At 39.3% G+C, this 18497-nt stretch overlaps 1 protein-coding gene across 5 annotated transcripts; it reads left to right on the top strand.

Annotated features, from left to right (window-relative positions):
- The first annotated feature begins 361 nt into the window (after positions 1-361).
- On the top strand, positions 362-18242 carry CEP95 (centrosomal protein 95). Of its 5 annotated transcripts, none has more exons than XM_054221346.1 (22): positions 362-419; positions 1661-1789; positions 2770-2877; positions 3788-3901; positions 5185-5293; positions 5774-5883; positions 6554-6688; positions 7145-7359; positions 7664-7733; positions 8412-8458; positions 9687-9784; positions 10107-10236; positions 10429-10543; positions 11252-11430; positions 11716-11808; positions 12586-12736; positions 13893-14053; positions 14584-14658; positions 15172-15324; positions 16416-16562; positions 16661-16732; positions 16806-18242. In XM_054221346.1, the coding sequence occupies exons 1-22, from the start codon at positions 398-400 to the stop codon at positions 16980-16982; spliced, it is 2610 nt and encodes an 869-aa protein (XP_054077321.1). In that variant the 5' UTR covers positions 362-397; the 3' UTR covers positions 16983-18242. The 5 variants fall into 5 exon arrangements, with proteins under 5 accessions (XP_054077321.1, XP_054077320.1, XP_054077324.1 ...); XM_054221345.1 differs by having other exon boundaries at positions 10104-10236; XM_054221347.1 differs by having other exon boundaries at positions 382-419; positions 1629-1789; positions 10104-10236.
- The last annotated feature ends 255 nt before the right edge of the window (positions 18243-18497 follow it).

Here is an 18497-nt window from a genome sequence, read left to right as displayed (position 1 = left end):
ACCACCTTTTGCCTGTGAAAATGCCAACAGTCGCCCCCACTTCAGGGTGGCGCAGGCGGAACCACCCCGGGCAAACCCCCTCCACCCCTGCGCAGCCCAGACTTTGTCGCGCCGCCATTTTAGGCCGGCCCCGGCCGGTGGCTACACGGGGCGGGGGGAAGGAGGAGGCCACGTGACCCGCGTTGCGGCGTGGCTCAGAGGCACGCTCCCCCCCCTCCCCGTTTCCATGACGACGGGCTCTTCCGCAACCCATAAGGGTAACGCCCGGCGGGCGGGGCGGGCAGGCGGGGAAGTTCCGCCCCTTCCGGCGCAACATGCCCAATCAGCGCGGCGGGGCTATTTAAATCCCGCGGGGCGGAGCGGTCGCCGCCGTCCGTTGGGCGCGGGGCGCCGCGCGATGGGTAGCGCTGAGGAGAGAGGTAGGGGCCGCCGGGCACCCTGAGGAGAGCCGCCGTCTCCGGGCCGCGGACGCCGCTCCCTCGGGAATTCGCTGCTCTTTACGTTAGCCTCCCCTTCCCCTCTCTTGTCTTTGCACCCCCCCAGTGGCGCTTTTAAATTGATAAAGCTGGAGATGATCAGCAACTGAAGCTTCCTAAAACGTAGCAGTCTGAAACGTAGGAGATGCTGCTTTAACCGTTCATGCACCTGAAGTTATTAAAACGTTAGGGTAAAGTGATTTCTGGAATCGAAGAGTAGAGTGATGGAAAAGCAATACTCCCTGTGTACAGAAGAGTAAAAACTGTACAAATTACCTTCTGTTGCAGTAATTGTATACTTCTTCTCCTTCCAAAGACTACTTCCCTTTTCCCCTAGTTTAAAGTCCTTGATAATTCTTGTTAAAATGCTGTTTTGTTTGCAAAAGCAACATGTAGAGGGGAAGAATCCAGCCTTAAGAGATCACAGACTGGCGGAGATGAAGACGTTTTCTTCTTCTTTTATTTGAATTGGCTAACAAGAAAGACTGTAGAAGATACGTGTACACCAAAGCACTTTGAATTCAGGGCTCAAAATTTTAGGAAAATAAGGCTGTTCATACATATCTTGTGCTCAACACAGAACGAAGGTGGTGGGACCAGCTCCCTACTCTTGTAATCCATAAACAGCAAACTAATAAAAGTAGTACTTGAATTTAGCTTTCATGAAGAATACTTTTATTAGCAGTTTTGTCATTGCCTGAGAGTATTAGGGAAACTGGGTTTGTAAGAGAGAAGCTCATGTTTTTGAAAAAAGTATGCATCACTTCTGAATCTTGGTAAAAGACATATCAAAGCTTATTTTGTTAAGTCCTTCAAGGTTTGGAATTCCTGGTTATGCAGCCAGATGAAAACGTGCTTTCTGTTATGTGGAAGAAAAAAGTAGCTGCCCAGCCTGTGGTATTTCAGTACCTTTCCGCTCTCAGATCTGTGTGCTGTGACTGTGCTTGAACAAGATACTGGCCTGTATCATTCCTCACTCCGTGTTTCCATCTGAAGTAAACAGGGCGCGGAGCAAAAGGAATACACGTTCAATATTTTTGGATGATTGGGAGAGCATGACTGGGATTGACCACTTATGCTGGAGTCAAAGATGCTTAAATGCGTTCCACCTTTCACTGTAACTAATCATGTCTTTATTTTTGTGTCTTTCAGTTCTGACATTGATATGTTTTACTTCTTAATAGATTGGGTTGGTGTTGCCAATGATCTTTTAAGGAGCTGTCACACAAACCAGCACATAAAGCATCTCTCTGAATGTGGTGCTGATGTGTTTGTTCATCTTTATGAGTCAATCTTAGGAGAAAAAGTACCAGGTGGGAACAATAATTTCTAAACCTGCTTTTTTTGGGGGTCTCTGTATATTTTGTAATGAATAAATTCAAGTTTGTGAAACTTATTACAGATTTTGGGTTTTTAAAGTATTTGTGTCCTTCCAAAGACAAACATGTAAGACTGTAATTATTTAAGAAGACTTAAGTAATGTTGGCCAATTTTTTTTTTTGACTGCTATGAATGACAGCTGTGAGGGGAGTTCATTAGTATAGCTACAGGGAAACTTCTTCTATTGTAAATTAGACCTTGAAAGCTGTAGGTAGGCACAATACTTTTGAAGGGTGTGAATTGCCTCATTTATCTTAAAGAAGCGTTAATACTGAAGTCTGTTCTCATAAGATGCTTAGTACTTACAGTCTGCTAAGAGCTAAGCTGTAATTTAGCTCTGGTTTAACCCAACTCCATTTGACTTCGGTGACAACAATAAGCAAGGGCTATACAATTATGTATGTGTTTGCTTTGTGGTAAACTGTTGCATTTGGGAAGTGTTACCCTACTTGCAGAAGATAACTGCAAGAGGTAACCATCAACTATTGGTAGTAGGAGTCTTTTCAAATATAAGCGCAGAACTCAAAATAATGTTGCTCCCATTTAAGTAGAATGCATTGCAGTCCAACTAGTCGCTGACAGGGGAAGAAGAGACCTTAAGACAAACTGCAGTTCCAGTTTAACAGCCTGTACTAGATATGTGTTGGGAGTGAAAGAGGAAAAATAGTTTAGTAGTCTCTGTTCTTGAATTTAATACTTCAGCTGATAAGATCCTCACATCTTCCACTGGGTCTTCTAAGTTTGTATTTATAAAAGATTTTATATGACCACACGATATTTGGGCTTTTCACCAAGTACACAAGGTATTGAAAAAATAGTAACTTGTAAGTGAAAGTTCAAGTAGTTTAGTCAAAACATCTGCAATAAACTATCCATTTAGATAGCCTAAAATCTATTATTTTATTTTAAATAGATTTCATAGCTACTCCTAGAAGCCAAGAGGATGATGCACATAATGTACAAGCAGTAATAGATTCCCTGGCATTGGACTATTTGCAGGTCAGCTTGTCGCATATCACTGGTGAGTACTCATTTTAATGTAGACAAACACCAGCTGAATATCTGTGTGGTTTAATCTAAACATTTTATAAGAACCATATGTTATAAAGCGTATTTTCATACTTACATGAAAGGTATTTCTCCTGTAGTAAATCTCATCAAAACACTGAACCCTTGTCTCGGACGTTAGGTTATGAATTTAAACAGCAAGCAGAGAATAAATAAGAGCCATCTCGTAAGACACAGACCTGTAAAAAATATTAAAGTTATCAGGCAATCCTACTTCACTTGTCTGCTAAAGTGTTACCTGAAGTCTGTTACTGGCTCAGTATTTTTCTTTATACAGTTAAAGCTTGGAGACTAGGTTTTAAAACACCAGCCTTGAATTTCAAACTTGTTACTGAATTTTAGAAAGTCGGTGGGTGAAGACTTGAACCGTGTTGTGCCTGTCCTTTGTACACAGATCATAGCTTTCATTGAGTATGCATATGTATTGTCTCTCATAACATAGCCTGCAAAGAATGGAAACTACTTGCTTGATATGAAGTATCTCTTTCTAATTTGGTACAGTATGGCTGGTATTCGTAATCCTGCCTGCCAATCCGTAGACTTGGTTCATGCTGTAGATAGTATCTATAAGAAAATATTAAATATCTACTATCCCTGAAAATATCCCTCATTTTTTTTTTCTTTGTGTAAGCAGGTATAGCATCATTAAACTTCCAATTATTAGAACTGAAAATATGCAACTTTAGGGAACTTTTAAGATACCTTAAGCTCACCTGCATAGCCATAAATGAGTGACCAGTTGTCTTCTGAGCTGACACCTTCACAAGAATTTCCAAGCGTTCTTCTTCAGAAGATGTCTGCTTTTGAGAATTTTTCTTTTGTGAAGTACTAATTATTAATATGTGGCTGTACCTTCTCTTAAGGTGAGAACATTGTGAAAGGAGAAAGGGAATCTATCAGAAATCTCCTCGAAATATTTGATGGCTTGTTAGAGTATCTTACAGAAGAAGCCAGTGAATCATCTTCTCAGAATGGAGGTGAGTAGGCAGATGTCCTAGTTTAAGGCACTATGTTCTGCTACTTCTATATTATGGACAGCTTACTTTTTTTTTGTTTGTCTGCTAGCAAGTTAGCTTGCTGAGGGCCTTGTTAGATTCTCATGACCATAATTCTTGTTGTCCATGGGTGGAATACAGCTCCCATAATGGTGAAAACTGTTTCTTTGCTGTTCTCCTCACTAGCAGCTGTAGGGAATGAATCCATTGGAAGACATAAGCTTCGCAAGACCTTGTTTTGGGATACCCGTGGTGTTTCCAGTGTAGCAAAGATTTATTTGATGATTTTTGCCTTACTTATAACCTTGACAATGCAGAGAGGAGAAAGACTGAAACTGACCATGGGCAGAGGAAATTTCAGTGGCCAAACTGAGTATTTACATTTCTTATTTTCATAAACAATAATGATAAAATAGATAATTTATTTCCCCCCAAACTTGTTAAAAGGCAAGAATTGGAGAACATAATCTTTCTGCATCATTCTTGTGGCAGAAACCTACTCCAGACAATTAATCCTCTGTTAGTATGTTGCTTTTTGACTTGTAAGTCAAATGATTTATGGTTAGGATTCAGGGAGGGAAATGTTGACTTTAATAGGAACAGTGAGCAAACATTGCATTTACTTACTAGGAGACAAACAGGGGGATGTCTAAAGCTTTTCTCTGAAGTGGGTCTTGGGAGCAGATCCATAGCAGGGGCTATTTTGAGGAAAATGCTGAACAGGAGAAGAGAAGCGACTCAGCCCTTCAGAGGCATCATTGTTACTGCAGACTGAGTACTGGTCTTCCTGTCTTAAAGCTGATAAGACCTGTCATCACTGGCTGTTGCACCCTGTGAGTAAAGGGGAGAGAGCACTTGGTGGTTGAGACAGTTGCCTCTTGTCGTTTTTCACTGTGAATGGCAGAAAGAGGGCAGTAGTATTTTTCAGTGCCTGTACTTCTGCTTTTCCCTGCTCTCAGACTGACAGTGCTACTACCCAGTAGGTGTTAGTGGCTCAAATTTTCTAGTTAGAAGTACATAATTTAATTCTTTTGGGGAAGAAGAAAGGGGTTATTTATAATTGAAACAACAGGGTGTATGATAGTTGTATTGCTTTTAAAAACTTACCATAAAAGGTGCGGGGGCATTACATGTCATAATTTTAGATACTATCATTATAATGTTTTATTACCTTTAAACTTTTTTGATGTTATTGGCAATAATACCTGCTAGTTAATAGGTAGAAGTAGTTTCCCTGAAAATAATTGCCTCTTCATTATTAACAGATAAGGCAAAAGAGCTATCCAATAATGAAATTCAGATTGCATCTCAAGAGCAGCTGGAAAGCAATGCTGGTCAACTTAGGCAACCTTCAATATTCTTATCAGTTGAAGGGTAAGAACAATTCTGAATATTTGCATTGACATAGCGATTGACAATCTTTTTGTGTATCTGTAGAGAAAGCAGTAGTGTTTTAATAGCATGCAAGTTGGAAACATACTGATTACGTATGTCAAATGGAATGTGAGGTAACTTTCTCCTTTAGCTGAACAGCAAGAGGGCTAAAATTAGATCCAGAACTTTTTTGCTCTGGAAGAGTTCTGATGGCATTTTTGTTTCCCTTACGTTTACTTTACAAGTGGAATGAAATGCGTTGAAAATTTTGTCTCAGTTTTAAATGATTGTATTTTAGTTAAACTGGATTCGATTTATCTTTGTGACTTCTGCATGGGTTTGTTTTGTAGAAGCTGGTCTCATGTCCTACACTAGCCAGCTGCCTGCGGTGGAGTTACCACTCTTCTGCAGCTCCATCTTGTGGACTGAAGGGGCAAAGACTTTTAGAGTAAATCTTTTATGTCTTTATGTTCCTCTTAGGTCCCAGTCAGGATTTTTTGTTCCATCTTGGGATGAAGATGGATCAGAATCTACCAGTGAATTAATTAGACTTGGAGATACCGCTCATTCATTTTCCAAGAGAGAGGAAGGTGAGTTTGGGTGAAAAAAACCTTAAGACTACTGTGTAGTAGCGTTTTTGCGCACCTCAATAAAACGCAACCCATAACAAGCAAACATACCTGAAGTTGATCTTGCTGAAGTTAAAATTTCTTGGAAGTATTCCAGACACTGTTTTTCATGACTCTTGAGCTACATCATTTGGATAAAGGTTTGTTGTTTGACTTCTAATTCCGTTCTCTCTGCAAAGGCATTTTATTTTGTTGAAGAGAATAAGAGATTTCTGAAGTCTTTTATTTATTTCATTTATTGCAGTGTAAAATGTATTATTTAAGATTGTAAAAAAACCTAGTAGGTTCATTCTTAAAGATGACTTTTTAGGACTGTGTACCACTTAAAAATATGGGTAGCTCTGGAACAAATAATGTGCAGACTATTTAAATGGAGTCCATTCCTATTTCCTATAAGAATATTCCTATTCTTATTGGTGATTAATGTCTCCAAGTAGAGGCATAAAGAAATGTTATGAATTTTTTATTGAATAAAATTACAAGTAAGAATTTAACAGAATTAGTTTGATCATAGTAGGGATTGCTAACACCAAGTTATTAACATACCAAACATGAAAATTGCCCATCTACACAGTTCATAGCAAGATGCTTTGTAGTTCTTAATGTAATCTTTTTCAAACACCACTTCTAGAACTCCAGTTCCGTGAATTGTTACCAGCAGAAAAGGACAAGGGGGTGGAAGAATCTGAAAACTCAGAGGCTATTGCAAGATTACCTAGACCGTTCTCTGAAACTGAAAGGGCCGTTGTAAAGGAAGAGGAAGATGGTGAGTATTCATTCTTCTGATAGTTAAAATCAGGTAGATTAACTAAGAGGTGTAGGGTACTAAGGTAGTGTAGGGGAGAACCTTAGTCACGTATGGAAATGTTTTAGCTGTATTTTGAAATAAATCAATCCTTTTCAGAAATTTTATATTTTAGTGTCCCAGAGTATGCAAACTCCCTTTACCTGGGGTATTTCTGCTTAGCTAGGATTCAGCTTCAGCTAGGTTTTTTCCTTTTGTAGTGAGACAGGGAGGGGCTGCAGTATGTATCTCTGTAAACTGAAGAAAAGTAACATCATAAGGCATAAAAATGTTACAATACTGTTCTATACAATCCAACAAACATGGCAGCTAACATTAGATATTTAGATACTTCCATCTAATAGGAATGGAGAATATAGAAAACTAACATTCTGCTTTACAGATAACACTTAAACTTCTTCATATTTGTCTCTTAAGGATCAATGGAGTCCGTTCATACTGCTGAACCTCAAAAAGAGAGTTTGAGTGCCAGTGCTACAAAACTTGGGAAGCCTATACAGCAGGCTATTCCTTTGCTACCACCATTTCAGCCTTCAGAAGCCAGACCCCATTATCCTGGATGGAGAGATTATCACAGCTCAAACAGACAGTCAGCAGCTTTGGCTAACAGTCAAGGAGGAAAAATTCCTACGGTAAGTCGAAACCTATCCTTTGATTTTTATTTTCAGTTCAGAGACTTTTGGGTTGTAGATTCATTCTTCACTGAGTGTCCAGGGAGGGAGTTAATTTGAGGAATGTGTTTATTTTATGCAGATACACATCTCCATAATCAATGTAACTACACAATTTACAATATAGTAAACAAAATACTTATAGTGTATTTTTATTTATCTATAAAATCAGCATTGATTTCCATACGCAGATAAACCTGATGTATGACCACCTTGTCCGCACTCTCCTGTGAATTTATAGAAAACATGTTGCTTTTCATTTCAGCTTGAAAAGTCACTTACACAAAAATCTGAAGATGTTTCTGGTAGTCTTCCTCTATCAAGGAAAATCCCTGGTGAGAGAGAATTTTGCTTCCTATAGCGTAACTCTTAAGTGGCAAACGTTGCATTTATTTTTATTGGCACTACAAGAAACATGGTCTTGAAACTACTAGTGCATCTTTTTTTGTATTCAGCCACAAGTTCCTATTTCTATCTCTGTTTTATAGAGAAACAAAAATAGGTTGCTGTGTTACTTTGTCACTTTTAATAACTGTTCACTGTGCTGGAGAAAAATCATCTGTGTCCCCAGTTCAACTCCTTTCTTAGTCAACCCAGTTAAGATGTGCCTGTACTACAAAAATCTCTCCTAGCAGGTAACTGCCATGGCTGAGCTTATTCTGAGCAGAGAAACGTGGACCAAACAAGCCAGTTTCAACTCTAGGAAAAACCCATTAACTTCTATTGCAGAAAAGGCTTAGAAGCCAGTTTTCAGTGCTTATTTTCTTTGTTGCCTGGGAAACACTGCTTACCTTTCCAGTTTCCATAGCATTCCTATGACACTGAACATTCAAAACTTGAGAAATTACCAAAATGAATGTCACAAGTGTGTAACCACAGTTGCTTCGTCATTCTGTTCTCTTTAAATAATTTGGTTCCAAAGGCCACAGATCACATCTTTTTTTCACTTGTTCCCCACATCAGTAGGCACAATATTGTCTATACCATCAACTAACACTTATCTGCTTCTGCAGCAGGAGACAAGGTGGTATCAAATGACGCTGAGGACAATGTGGCAAAGGTAGATGTTGCATCTTTACCTTATTTGTGGAAGTTTAGTCAACGTTTTTGGATTTCTGATTAATTCTCCTGATATCTTGTGGCACTTCCAGGCTTTTTTCAAACCTGCTTTTGGCTTGCTTTCTTCAGTGTACAATCAGTGATGCAAAGTTGTTAGACTATGACTATGCTTATAAGTCACGTCTGTTCTTTCTGGAGGTGTTTGCTCCAAGAAGTATAAGTGCCAGTACCTACAGAGTTCTAATTTATCACAACCAATCAGTTACTAGTTATCTTAGTCTTAATCAAAGATGTATAAAACACAAGAGTACAGTCATGTCCTTTCTCTGAAGTGTATCAGTATCCTAAATTAGTAAGAATTTTGTTTTTCTGTGGTTCAGACTCCAATAAAATTCATATTTTGCTCCCTTCCTAAAGATCACTGAACTGCCTGGCTATATTATTTCATTTTATTTTGTTGCATTGTCCTTTGCTTTTCAAAAACTGAATAATGCAAAACCCGCAAATTGATCAGCAGATGCCATTCTGTGCTTGTGGAAACATGCCTGTGTAGGAAGTTCCTTGCTCTGAAAAGCACTTTTTTTGCCTTCTGCAACCACAAGAGGTACTCACAGACTTCATTTGTTGCAATAGTTTCAATGGCCTTTACTTCTATATTGTCTGTGTAAAACATTGTCTCTCTTTAAAACTCATTTTCCATTTGTGTAATTGCAAGTACATCCATGCCAACCCTGAATTACTCCGGTTAGAACAGATAAGTTACCAGGCAGCACTAAACCAGTGTAACTAGATGGCATAAGGACGTGAGTGTTTTTAGTTTCCTGTGAATTGCAGCTTAGTCTGTAGTCAGTGAGGTTCAGCTTACTCATGTTACTTGGCATTAGTCCCAGGCTAATGAGGTAGTAGGTAGGGATACTCAAATAACTTAACCTAGACCTTGTTCTTCTGATTCGCTGGTTTAGCTGTAGATGATTCTTAAACTGATCTTCTCTATTTTTGCTACTCTATTTCTTTAAACATCCAATTCTCTAATGCATGCTATTTCAGTCAGGGATCTGTACATATAACTACTTTTATATATACATATATATAAAACTACTTAAATCATAGGGTTTGAGATGGTTATCCTATAAAAGCTGTTGTAGGATCTCTCTGCTCACCTGATCTATGGCATTTCTGCTCTTTACTGTGAAGCTCTTAGTAAAATCTTAATTTACTCATTTTCCTAGGTTCCCTGGATATATGGGACTTCATCTGCTTCCTCCTCACAGCAAAAACTCTCACAGGCTCCAAGACCTGAGTCTAGATATCTGCCTAGAAAGAAAAGGCAAGTTCAGTTTTTTGGTACTGAGCCAAGCTAGCACTTCCATATATGTGGCCACCCAGGTGTTGCTCCCCTGCCTTTCAACTAAGATCTCTCCCTCCTCGGCTGCATGACAGAGAAAGATGAATTTTAACAGAAATATTTCCTCTTTCACCTGACACATATTCAGTTTCTTAAATATAGTTATAGGCATTTACACATTCAGCTTCTACTTTATCCTATAAAAATATGCTCACACAAAAAGTGAACTGGAATTGTACAAGGTAATGCTTATCTTCAAGTTTTTAGAATAGAAATGAAATCTGTCTGTTTTCTGTTTTAGTAGATATGAAAATTCTACCACAGATTCACTTGAAGAGTCTCTTTCCCACAGAACAACAAAGGAAAAGCTGTCTGAGCAAGAGCTTCATGAAGTGTCAGAAAAACTCTCTTGCAGGTTAAATGAACTAGATTCAGTAAGTGAAATCTATTCTTTGTCGTATCTGAGCAATCTAGCCTTAGTAATGATAGTGGAGAGAACAAAAAGATAAATTTAGTATTGATGAAAAGGGTATCTGCAATTAAGACCTGACTTTAGACAGTTCTAAATTTTGAAGGAACTATTGAACCTGACACCCCCCCCCCAAAAAAAATAATCTGTCTGATAGATGTTGAAGAGAGCTTTGGGTGGGCAAACCGGAGAGGAAGAGCTGACAGATGAAGACACCCTGTCTCAGCACAGTGACAGTGTCATGGATTATCGCCGAAGGAAAGCTGAGCGAGGTAATTATTATTGTGCCAGATAAGTTTTAGGATGGGAAGGAATATAAAAAATATATATATATTAAAAAATTCCTTCTTATGTAAAGCTGATAGTAATTAACTATGAATAGTTCAGTGTAAGTTTCGTATTGTTAGTTCTCTTATATTTTTGTCTTAGATCCAAACCTGAGCAACAGTAACATAATTACAATTAAGTTCCCATTTAATGCTTAAATAGCTCTGGTAAAACTTTACTAAAAATGTAAGGCAATCGCAGCTGCAGTAAAAAAACGTACAGAAAGCCAGGGGAAGGCCAGAATGCAAGCTCATTGACAGGACTGGGATTCTGAAATGAGAGCCTATTCACAGAACACTTCAGTGCAGAGTCTTCTGTGCTGAACACAGAACACTGTGCTGCAAGATGGAGCTGTTTGTGACCCTGACATATCGACAGTCTCTCACCTTGAGCTACCTTCAGTTGTCTTTGCTGCTTTTTCCCTTCCCAGCTTGAATATCTCCTGGCACCTTTGTATAACCCCAAAAATTTGTGATTTGGGGCAGGGATAATTCTAAAGGCAAAGGCTTTAACTTTTTATGACTTAATTTGTGCTAAACTTTTTGACTGGTGCTATATGGGGTTTTGGGCGCTTTTTTCCTTAACGTTTGGCTGGAGGTTGTTTTTTGTTTTTGTTTCAAGTTAGATAGTCAATGAACTGCCTTTCCTTACAGACACAGCACCTCTAAGGTACCCAAGCAGGCCACGATCCCTTTCTCCAGCCTCACCCTCATCTCAGCATCAACTCTTTTCTGAGTTGGAAGATAAACCTTTCAGTAATGGAACAGGCCAAATAAGGAAAATACGCAGCCAGTTGCAAAAAGAAAGAGATGAAAGAACAAAAAAAGTAAAGGTAATTTCTAGGTTAGACCTTTTGGTCATGCTTACCGACAGTTATACTAAAAGCATTAAAACGGAATGCTTTTACTTAATGCAGGCATCTGGCCTGCTTTAGTCGTCTTGTACTGTTGTTTCTGTAGACTGATGAGGAAAAGACTTAAGCACCAAATTTTGCAAAAAAAAAAAGGAGAATTTAAAGTGGGGGAAGGTACTTTGACCCATGTGCTGAACAAGTTAATGAGGTGGTCATATGGACTGATTATTTTGTCTGGAAAGTCCTCTTATTTTTATTTTCTAGACTGTCGCTAAAGCTTATGAAGATGAACTAAGAATTTATGAAGCTCAGGAGAGGCTTAGACTTTCCAAGCTCAGAGAAGTCATCAGGGAAATGGTATGCGATGCGCTATGGTGATTGTTGTTTGGGCTTTTTTCTAAATTTGTCTGGATGATCTGTAAACAGAACATCTTTTCCTGAGACAGGTACAACCAAGAGACATGTAGTTTTAGAAGTTTCAGCACTTTTATGTATTAATTCCTGTTCTTATGGGTAACAACCACTATGCTTTTCACATGAGCTGGTAACTTCAAGGCACTCAGATTTAAAGAATTAAAGCTACGTGAGCAAGTAGCTAGCTTCCATAGACTGGCCTAAACTCCACACATGGGCGCTTCACACACACATCCCCCACAACTGGGTTAATAAGTTTGGAGCCTCTGTATGCAGTCTGCTTAATATTGTCATAATCTTTTAACTGTTCTAAAAGGTGGGTTTGTGCAAGGATGGTTCTCTAATGTTATGAATATGGCAAAGGGGTTTTTTTGCTAGTTTCTTACATACTACTGTAACAGCAAAGAAACTAAGCTGAAAAGCTCTGTCATACCAATGTCATAACAACCTGGGCTGCACTGGCCCTTTTCACCACCTTTGCAGCATCAGTGTTAAGTGCTGCAAAAGAGTTGAAGTTTTATGCAATAGTGAGATTTAACCTTTATTTGAACCTTGACCTGCATTTGGTAAATTCTGGCCTTCCAGAGAATTCAATTCTGTATGTCCAAATTCTCATTTTAAAGTTTCAAGGACATCTAAGTTCTGATATCCAAACTATGTGATCTATCAGTCTTTCCCTTCTCATACCTGTTCTCCATCTGTTTTATATCTGCTCCTAAGGAACAAGAATACAAAGAAAACATCTTTAAAGAACCTCCAAAAATGCCTCAGCCAGTGAAAGTTTATTCTAGAAAAACCACACCTCGGAATCCCAAATACAGCCAGTGGATTCCAAAACGAGGGACTGTGAAGCCAAAGAAAGCAGCTCCGAGTAAGAACTGCAAAACTGTACTTGGTGGAAAACTGGCATCTTTTGAAAGCATGTGTTGAACTCCAAGAATAAAGGCATCAGTCCAACATATACCAGTCAGCTGTAGCATTTTCCCCTTCTTCTGACCTCTATATGTCTGGATTTTTGTTAGGGAAGATAATGCTTTAAGTAAATGTAAACCACCAATGCGCAATCAAAATTGTGACCCATTTGCTGCCTCCTTAAATCCCTTGGATTATTTTCAAGGCTTGTTTCCATTACTGCTACTCCTATACTTGCTCCACTATAGTCTGAGCTCAGGGTTTTGTTTGTTTTTTCTCTCTTTTCTGAGCATATACAGATTTAAAATTGGGCCTTCAGTTTGAGTGGGCTGGTGCTGAGTCACTTACAGGTAACAGAGCAGAATCTGGTTCGGGTTGGAAGGGACCTTAAAGATCATCTAGTTCCAACCCCCCTGGCATCATATTCCTTTCATGACCCTGCCATTGCGGTGTTAACACTGCCACTGCTTTTGCTGAGCCAGGGATGCTCCAAGAACAGCCAACATGCAAATCACAAGCTGTTTTGATAAACAGCATTGTACATGCTTACGATCATGGTAGAAACCCCTACATATCCGAGTGTTGCTCAGGTACACTGCCTTATTTTTTTCCACTGCTTAAAGGGTATATACTTGGTTAATACCCATTTGTTTCATCTCCCCATCCTCTTTTCCTGACGGTTGCAAACTAGTTTATTTTACAGGTGTTTACTTGACCTGGATCTGTCACTACTACTGCTGCATTAGCATTATTTTAAGTTGCTGCAACCATGAGAGCACCAGATAAAGAAATCACCGATTAGCAGTGGTCAGAACCATTTGAAAAAAGAAGGGGCTGCCTGTCTTAACTGGACGTGGTGGTGGGAGGGAAATAATGCCTGAGCTATAAAAGCAATTCTTCAGCAGAAAAAAACCAAACCACAAACCAAAACCAAACCCCAACAAAAACCTGGGATTATTTTCTCTGCTGCTGTACTGACAGAGTGATGTTATGTCCTGCTGGGTTTAGACTGACATCATAACAACAGCGTGGCAGTTGTATACAGTGTCTGGAAGAATTTACCACTAAATGTATTCTCCAGGAATTTATTGCTTACATCTGTCTTTACCTTGTAGTGAAAGTAAGAGATGACGACCTCCTATTTCAGCTGCTGGAAGAGTTTCCCCACCTGCATATTTCCCACCATACTATGAATAAAATGTGGCAGCAGCAGCTTGCGCATACTGAGCAACTTAAGGCAGCTTCTGGCAGAACTAGGCCAAAACTCCAAAACGAAGTGAGCATTCTTATTCTTACCTTTTAAGTATCAGCAGGGATAGTACCTCTGACTCAGTACCTCAGTTAGCAGTCATCAGTTTGTATGGCATAATAAAATAAAAATAAAATCATCCTGACTCTTTGTATGCAGCGTACATAGGGTACATGCACATCCAAAGCACACTATGCAAGGATGCGTAGCTGAGCTTGGTTAGTTAAATAGGGATGTACATATCTGCACACCTCGGTTCAACTTTTTACCACCCACTTGTATAAAAAATGAACAGTATATTCTAGCTTATCTAAGTACTGCCTAGGATTGCTATTGCATTTTAACAAGCATTTTGTAGTTTCAAATGCTAGTTCTGAACATGCTTTTAGTTTAACAGTTAGTTATGAGATACAAAAGTTGATTAACTTACGTATGGTAACTGTCAACATAAAAAATAACGCATAACTGACGGGCAACGTTTAAAACTTCTACACACAACGGCCTGTCCTACAGAGTGATAGAAGTAATTACCTTTTTTTCTTTTTTTAACCCTCCAGGTTCAACAAGCCCTGAAGAAGCATGAACTGCTTCTTGCCATTATTAAAAAAGATCAAGACCATAACAAGAGACTGGTATGTTCTTTGAAGGGTATTTGTTACATAAGGCAAAAGTTTCACGTTGGGCTAGCTCAAATGCATATTCCCTGGGCCATGGTAGTTGCATTTTATCTTACGACAGTTTTATGCCTCTTGAGTAGCTGCGGTCTCAAATGCCACATAATCTGTTTGCTGTGTGGCTACAGAGGTCATGGGAATGGAACATTATTATTACACTGTGCTGTTGCTTTAAAAGGGCAAACAAATTCTAAGAATGTGCAAGGAGGAGAAACTTCAGGCTCCTGGTGTTGCCGGTAGAAACACCAGCTACCATGGCAATGCTGACTCCTTAATTATATAGTGCTCTGAATGGCACTGATTTGCTAAATCAGTGGTCACTAAAGCTTTAAACCATAAATGCAGTGTAAGATGGGGGCAGGGAGAAGGTCCTTAGTAAAGGACCTTTATTTAGCAATGATTAACAAAGCTTTGCCTGCAGTAATATCTATTGGAAGCTTAGTGGTCTGACAGCTACTGTTCTCCATTTAGCAAGAACTTAGGCAACGTATCTGCCGACAGAAATGGGCTCAGAATAAAGTCAGAGAGAAACGCCAGCAAATTGCTCGAGCCAGGAAATATTATGAAGATTACCGGGTTCAGCTGCGTGCCAAGATGATGCGGGCTAGGACACGGGAAGAAAGGGTAAGTACAAGATGTCTTGCTCTGCAGGTGTGGGATCCTTCTTTTTTGTTTGGACCCAGCACTGAGGACCCATAGTCCAGTAGTTCAAATACTGGTACAAGCACACAGAGCAAGTGAAGTGAACAGAGTTAAGAGCCAGCATTAAATGACTGGTCAGTCCAGGCCACAGATTAAAAGGTTCCTTCTTTGGAAATACTGATACAGTTTAGAGCAAACCACTGTAAAAGAAGAAAGGAAGCTTTAGGGGTTAAGAGATGGAGAGAAAGGGTGAATATCAGTATGGAAAAACAGGGCTGGGTAACATGAGAAATTGGGGAAATGAGTTTTCAGAAACAGTAGGATTAAGAAGTTGTTCCTATAGTTACTATCCAAAGAAAACAATCTAAATCTTCACTTAAGCAAACTGATCAAAAAGACAGCTTTGTTATTCAGTTATATTTGTTAAACAAAGTGGACTTTTTGACAGATAAGATCTCTAATTAGGGCTGGACATCAGAGCTAAGGAAAGCAAGTAGAGTTATTACACTTTGCAAGAGCAGATGCACAATTCTCAACCTTTTAAAATAAAAGGCAAGATGCTTAGTGCGTAATCCACTATTGGTGATTTAAGGACTGTTTGCCTCCAGCTGCACAGCACTGCAGCTGCAGTGTTCTTTTGTATAAATGGAAAGCCTGAGTGCAGGCTGGATTTCCTGCTATTGGAAATCTGGATGAAGGCTGAGGTTGGACAACAGAAGGCAGGGTGGGCTGTAAATCACAGTGCGTGTTCAAAGGCTCTGGCTTGCACTGTCGGGTTATCTGAAGTGATTTTAAAAACGTAATATACATTTGCTGTTCTAGCTCCTTAGTCAAATGACTAAACTAAAAGTTTATTTTAGCTATCAGAATTTCAGCTAAACAAGTAATACAAATACAGCTCAGCTGCGTCTGTACCACCATTACTAGATACATAACTCTCTACTTTTTCATGGGCAATGACCTGTCTTCGTGTGATCACCACTCCATCAGCAGACTAAGCAGCTGAAAAATGTAAATGTGTCCTTAAAAGCTTCTGGGGAGGCTTTAGGTTTGCTTTTTTTAATTGCTGGCAGATATTTAAAAGCTTATTTGAAGAAGGCTTAGAAATTCAGAAGCAAAGACTGAAGGACCTGAGAGCATACGCTCAAGAGAAGCGTGCTGAGCAAAGGAGAGAGCATCAAGATGAGTTGGAGTCTATGGAGAACTTTTACAGAGATCAGGTAAAGCTTAATCTGCAAAGACAGTTAATATTTTTTTTTTTACACTAGCAGTCTTTCCTTTCTTTAATTGGTTCAACTCAAACACACATTATGCTTAGTTTTCCATGCTAGCAGAAGCTTTATCTCAAGAATGCCAAGAAATCCAAACCAGAGAGAAAGCACAAGCACGAGTGAGTATTTTTAATTTTGTGTAAATGTCTTGTCTTTTTTATGTGCTGTGGCTAATGTCTGCATTTCCTTCAGATGCTACAGAAAACAAAAAGAGAACTGAGATCAAGGATGGAAAAGGAAATAGAGCAACTGCAGGCGGCAATAATGCAAAGTGATGATGACACCTTTTTTCAAGAGCTAGAAGCAGACAGGCTGAAATCTAGACTTCAGATGGCTTCCTTTCAGTATAGCAAACGCTGTTTCTTGTAAGACTTAAGGTAAATATTCCTGCAGTTCTCTCTGGCTAGGACTACGGGAGTCTTTGAGAGCTGCTCTAACAGGAAGATGGTGTGTGACTGTGTTTTCCTCTAAAATATTTGGCTCTGACACTTTGACGTGTCAGAAGCGTACCCGCTGGGATCTGGGATCTCTACAGCACTTTTGTGATCACCAATAAAGTTTTTAAACTACTTTCTACTTTCTTAGCAAGGCTGAGATAATGTTGAGCTGCACACGAAGGAAGCGGGATGAAGTCAGTGGGCTTTAGTGAAGTTTTTGTCATAGCGGAACAGCTGAAAGCTAAACCTCTTCTTATGTCTCTGCTGCTTCCGTTGTTGCTGGAGTTGAAAAGCCACACTAACGCCATTAGCCAGAAATTACTGGATTGGAAAACTCAGAAAGAACAAGATGATCTTTAAAAGAACATCCGTGGTTCAAGTTTCCCGTGAAAGGACACGTTAGAGAATGCCTTCAATAAACCTGACATAAAAATCAGTATTTTAAAATATATTAAGCTGAGGAGGGCTGCTTATTCTACACAATACTATCTTTGCAGTTTTGGTGTTGCTGCCTTGTCAATGGCAAAGCATACGAAGGGCCGCTTCCTAGGCCGCTTCCTAGGCCGCTTCCTAGGCCGCTTCCTAGGCCGCTTCCTAGGCCGCTTCCTAGGCTGCAAGTGTAGTGGGAAAAGTAGTTTGAAGTAGAAAACACTGGGTTATGGGCCCTATGAGATGAATACTTAAACTGAGAACAGATTACATAAAACCAAGATAATAATTAGTGAAGCTCATTACTGATGCAGTCTCCTCCGCTTGATAAAATTGCAACTCTTAAATAGTTTATCTTGGCAATGAGGATGAACTAAAGTGTAATTTTACACAGGCTCTAGTAGAAGAGTTCTTGCTTAAAATTGCACACGTGAAAAGCGATATAAAAATACCAGCATTGATTGCATTGCATATACAATATTTAAAACTTAACACGAGAGGGTGTCTCTTACAGAATTGCCAACACACTCAGTGAATTAAGACTCATGCATTGGGAAGAAAAATAAAAATAGAGAGCTAAGCAGACAAAAAAGCCCCCAGCAGCTGGAGATGCTTCCTTTACAGATTAAACAAAACAGCAAGCAGTCAGAGCCTGATACACCTCACTCACTTCAAAAAAAAAAAAAACCCAACCCCAAACACCCATCAAAACCAAACCCAGAAACCCACACCCTGCCTTTCATAACAATCATTTTTCCAGGGAGTTGCCCTAAACCAGGCTCATTGTAAGTCTTTATCTGAGGGACAACATTTATCAGTTAAGTTGATCAAATTTAACAAGTATTTACCAGGTTTATTTACCTTTTTTCTTCCCTAAGGAAGACGGTTTAGCTTTGCTGAATTTTGAGAGGAGACACCAATGCTGAGACACCACTACTAGACATTTAGCACAATCCTTATTGTAGGTAACAGAAAGACAACAAGTTTTAAGTATTTTCTCCTGAAACAGTTACTTAAA

The sequence above is a fragment of the Rissa tridactyla genome, chromosome 15 (assembly GCF_028500815.1).
Source record: "Rissa tridactyla isolate bRisTri1 chromosome 15, bRisTri1.patW.cur.20221130, whole genome shotgun sequence".
In the NCBI taxonomy this organism is placed as follows: Eukaryota; Metazoa; Chordata; class Aves; order Charadriiformes; family Laridae; genus Rissa; species Rissa tridactyla.
The sequence above is the reverse complement of the archived record's forward strand: the minus strand, read 5'-3'. Positions and strand labels throughout refer to the sequence as shown.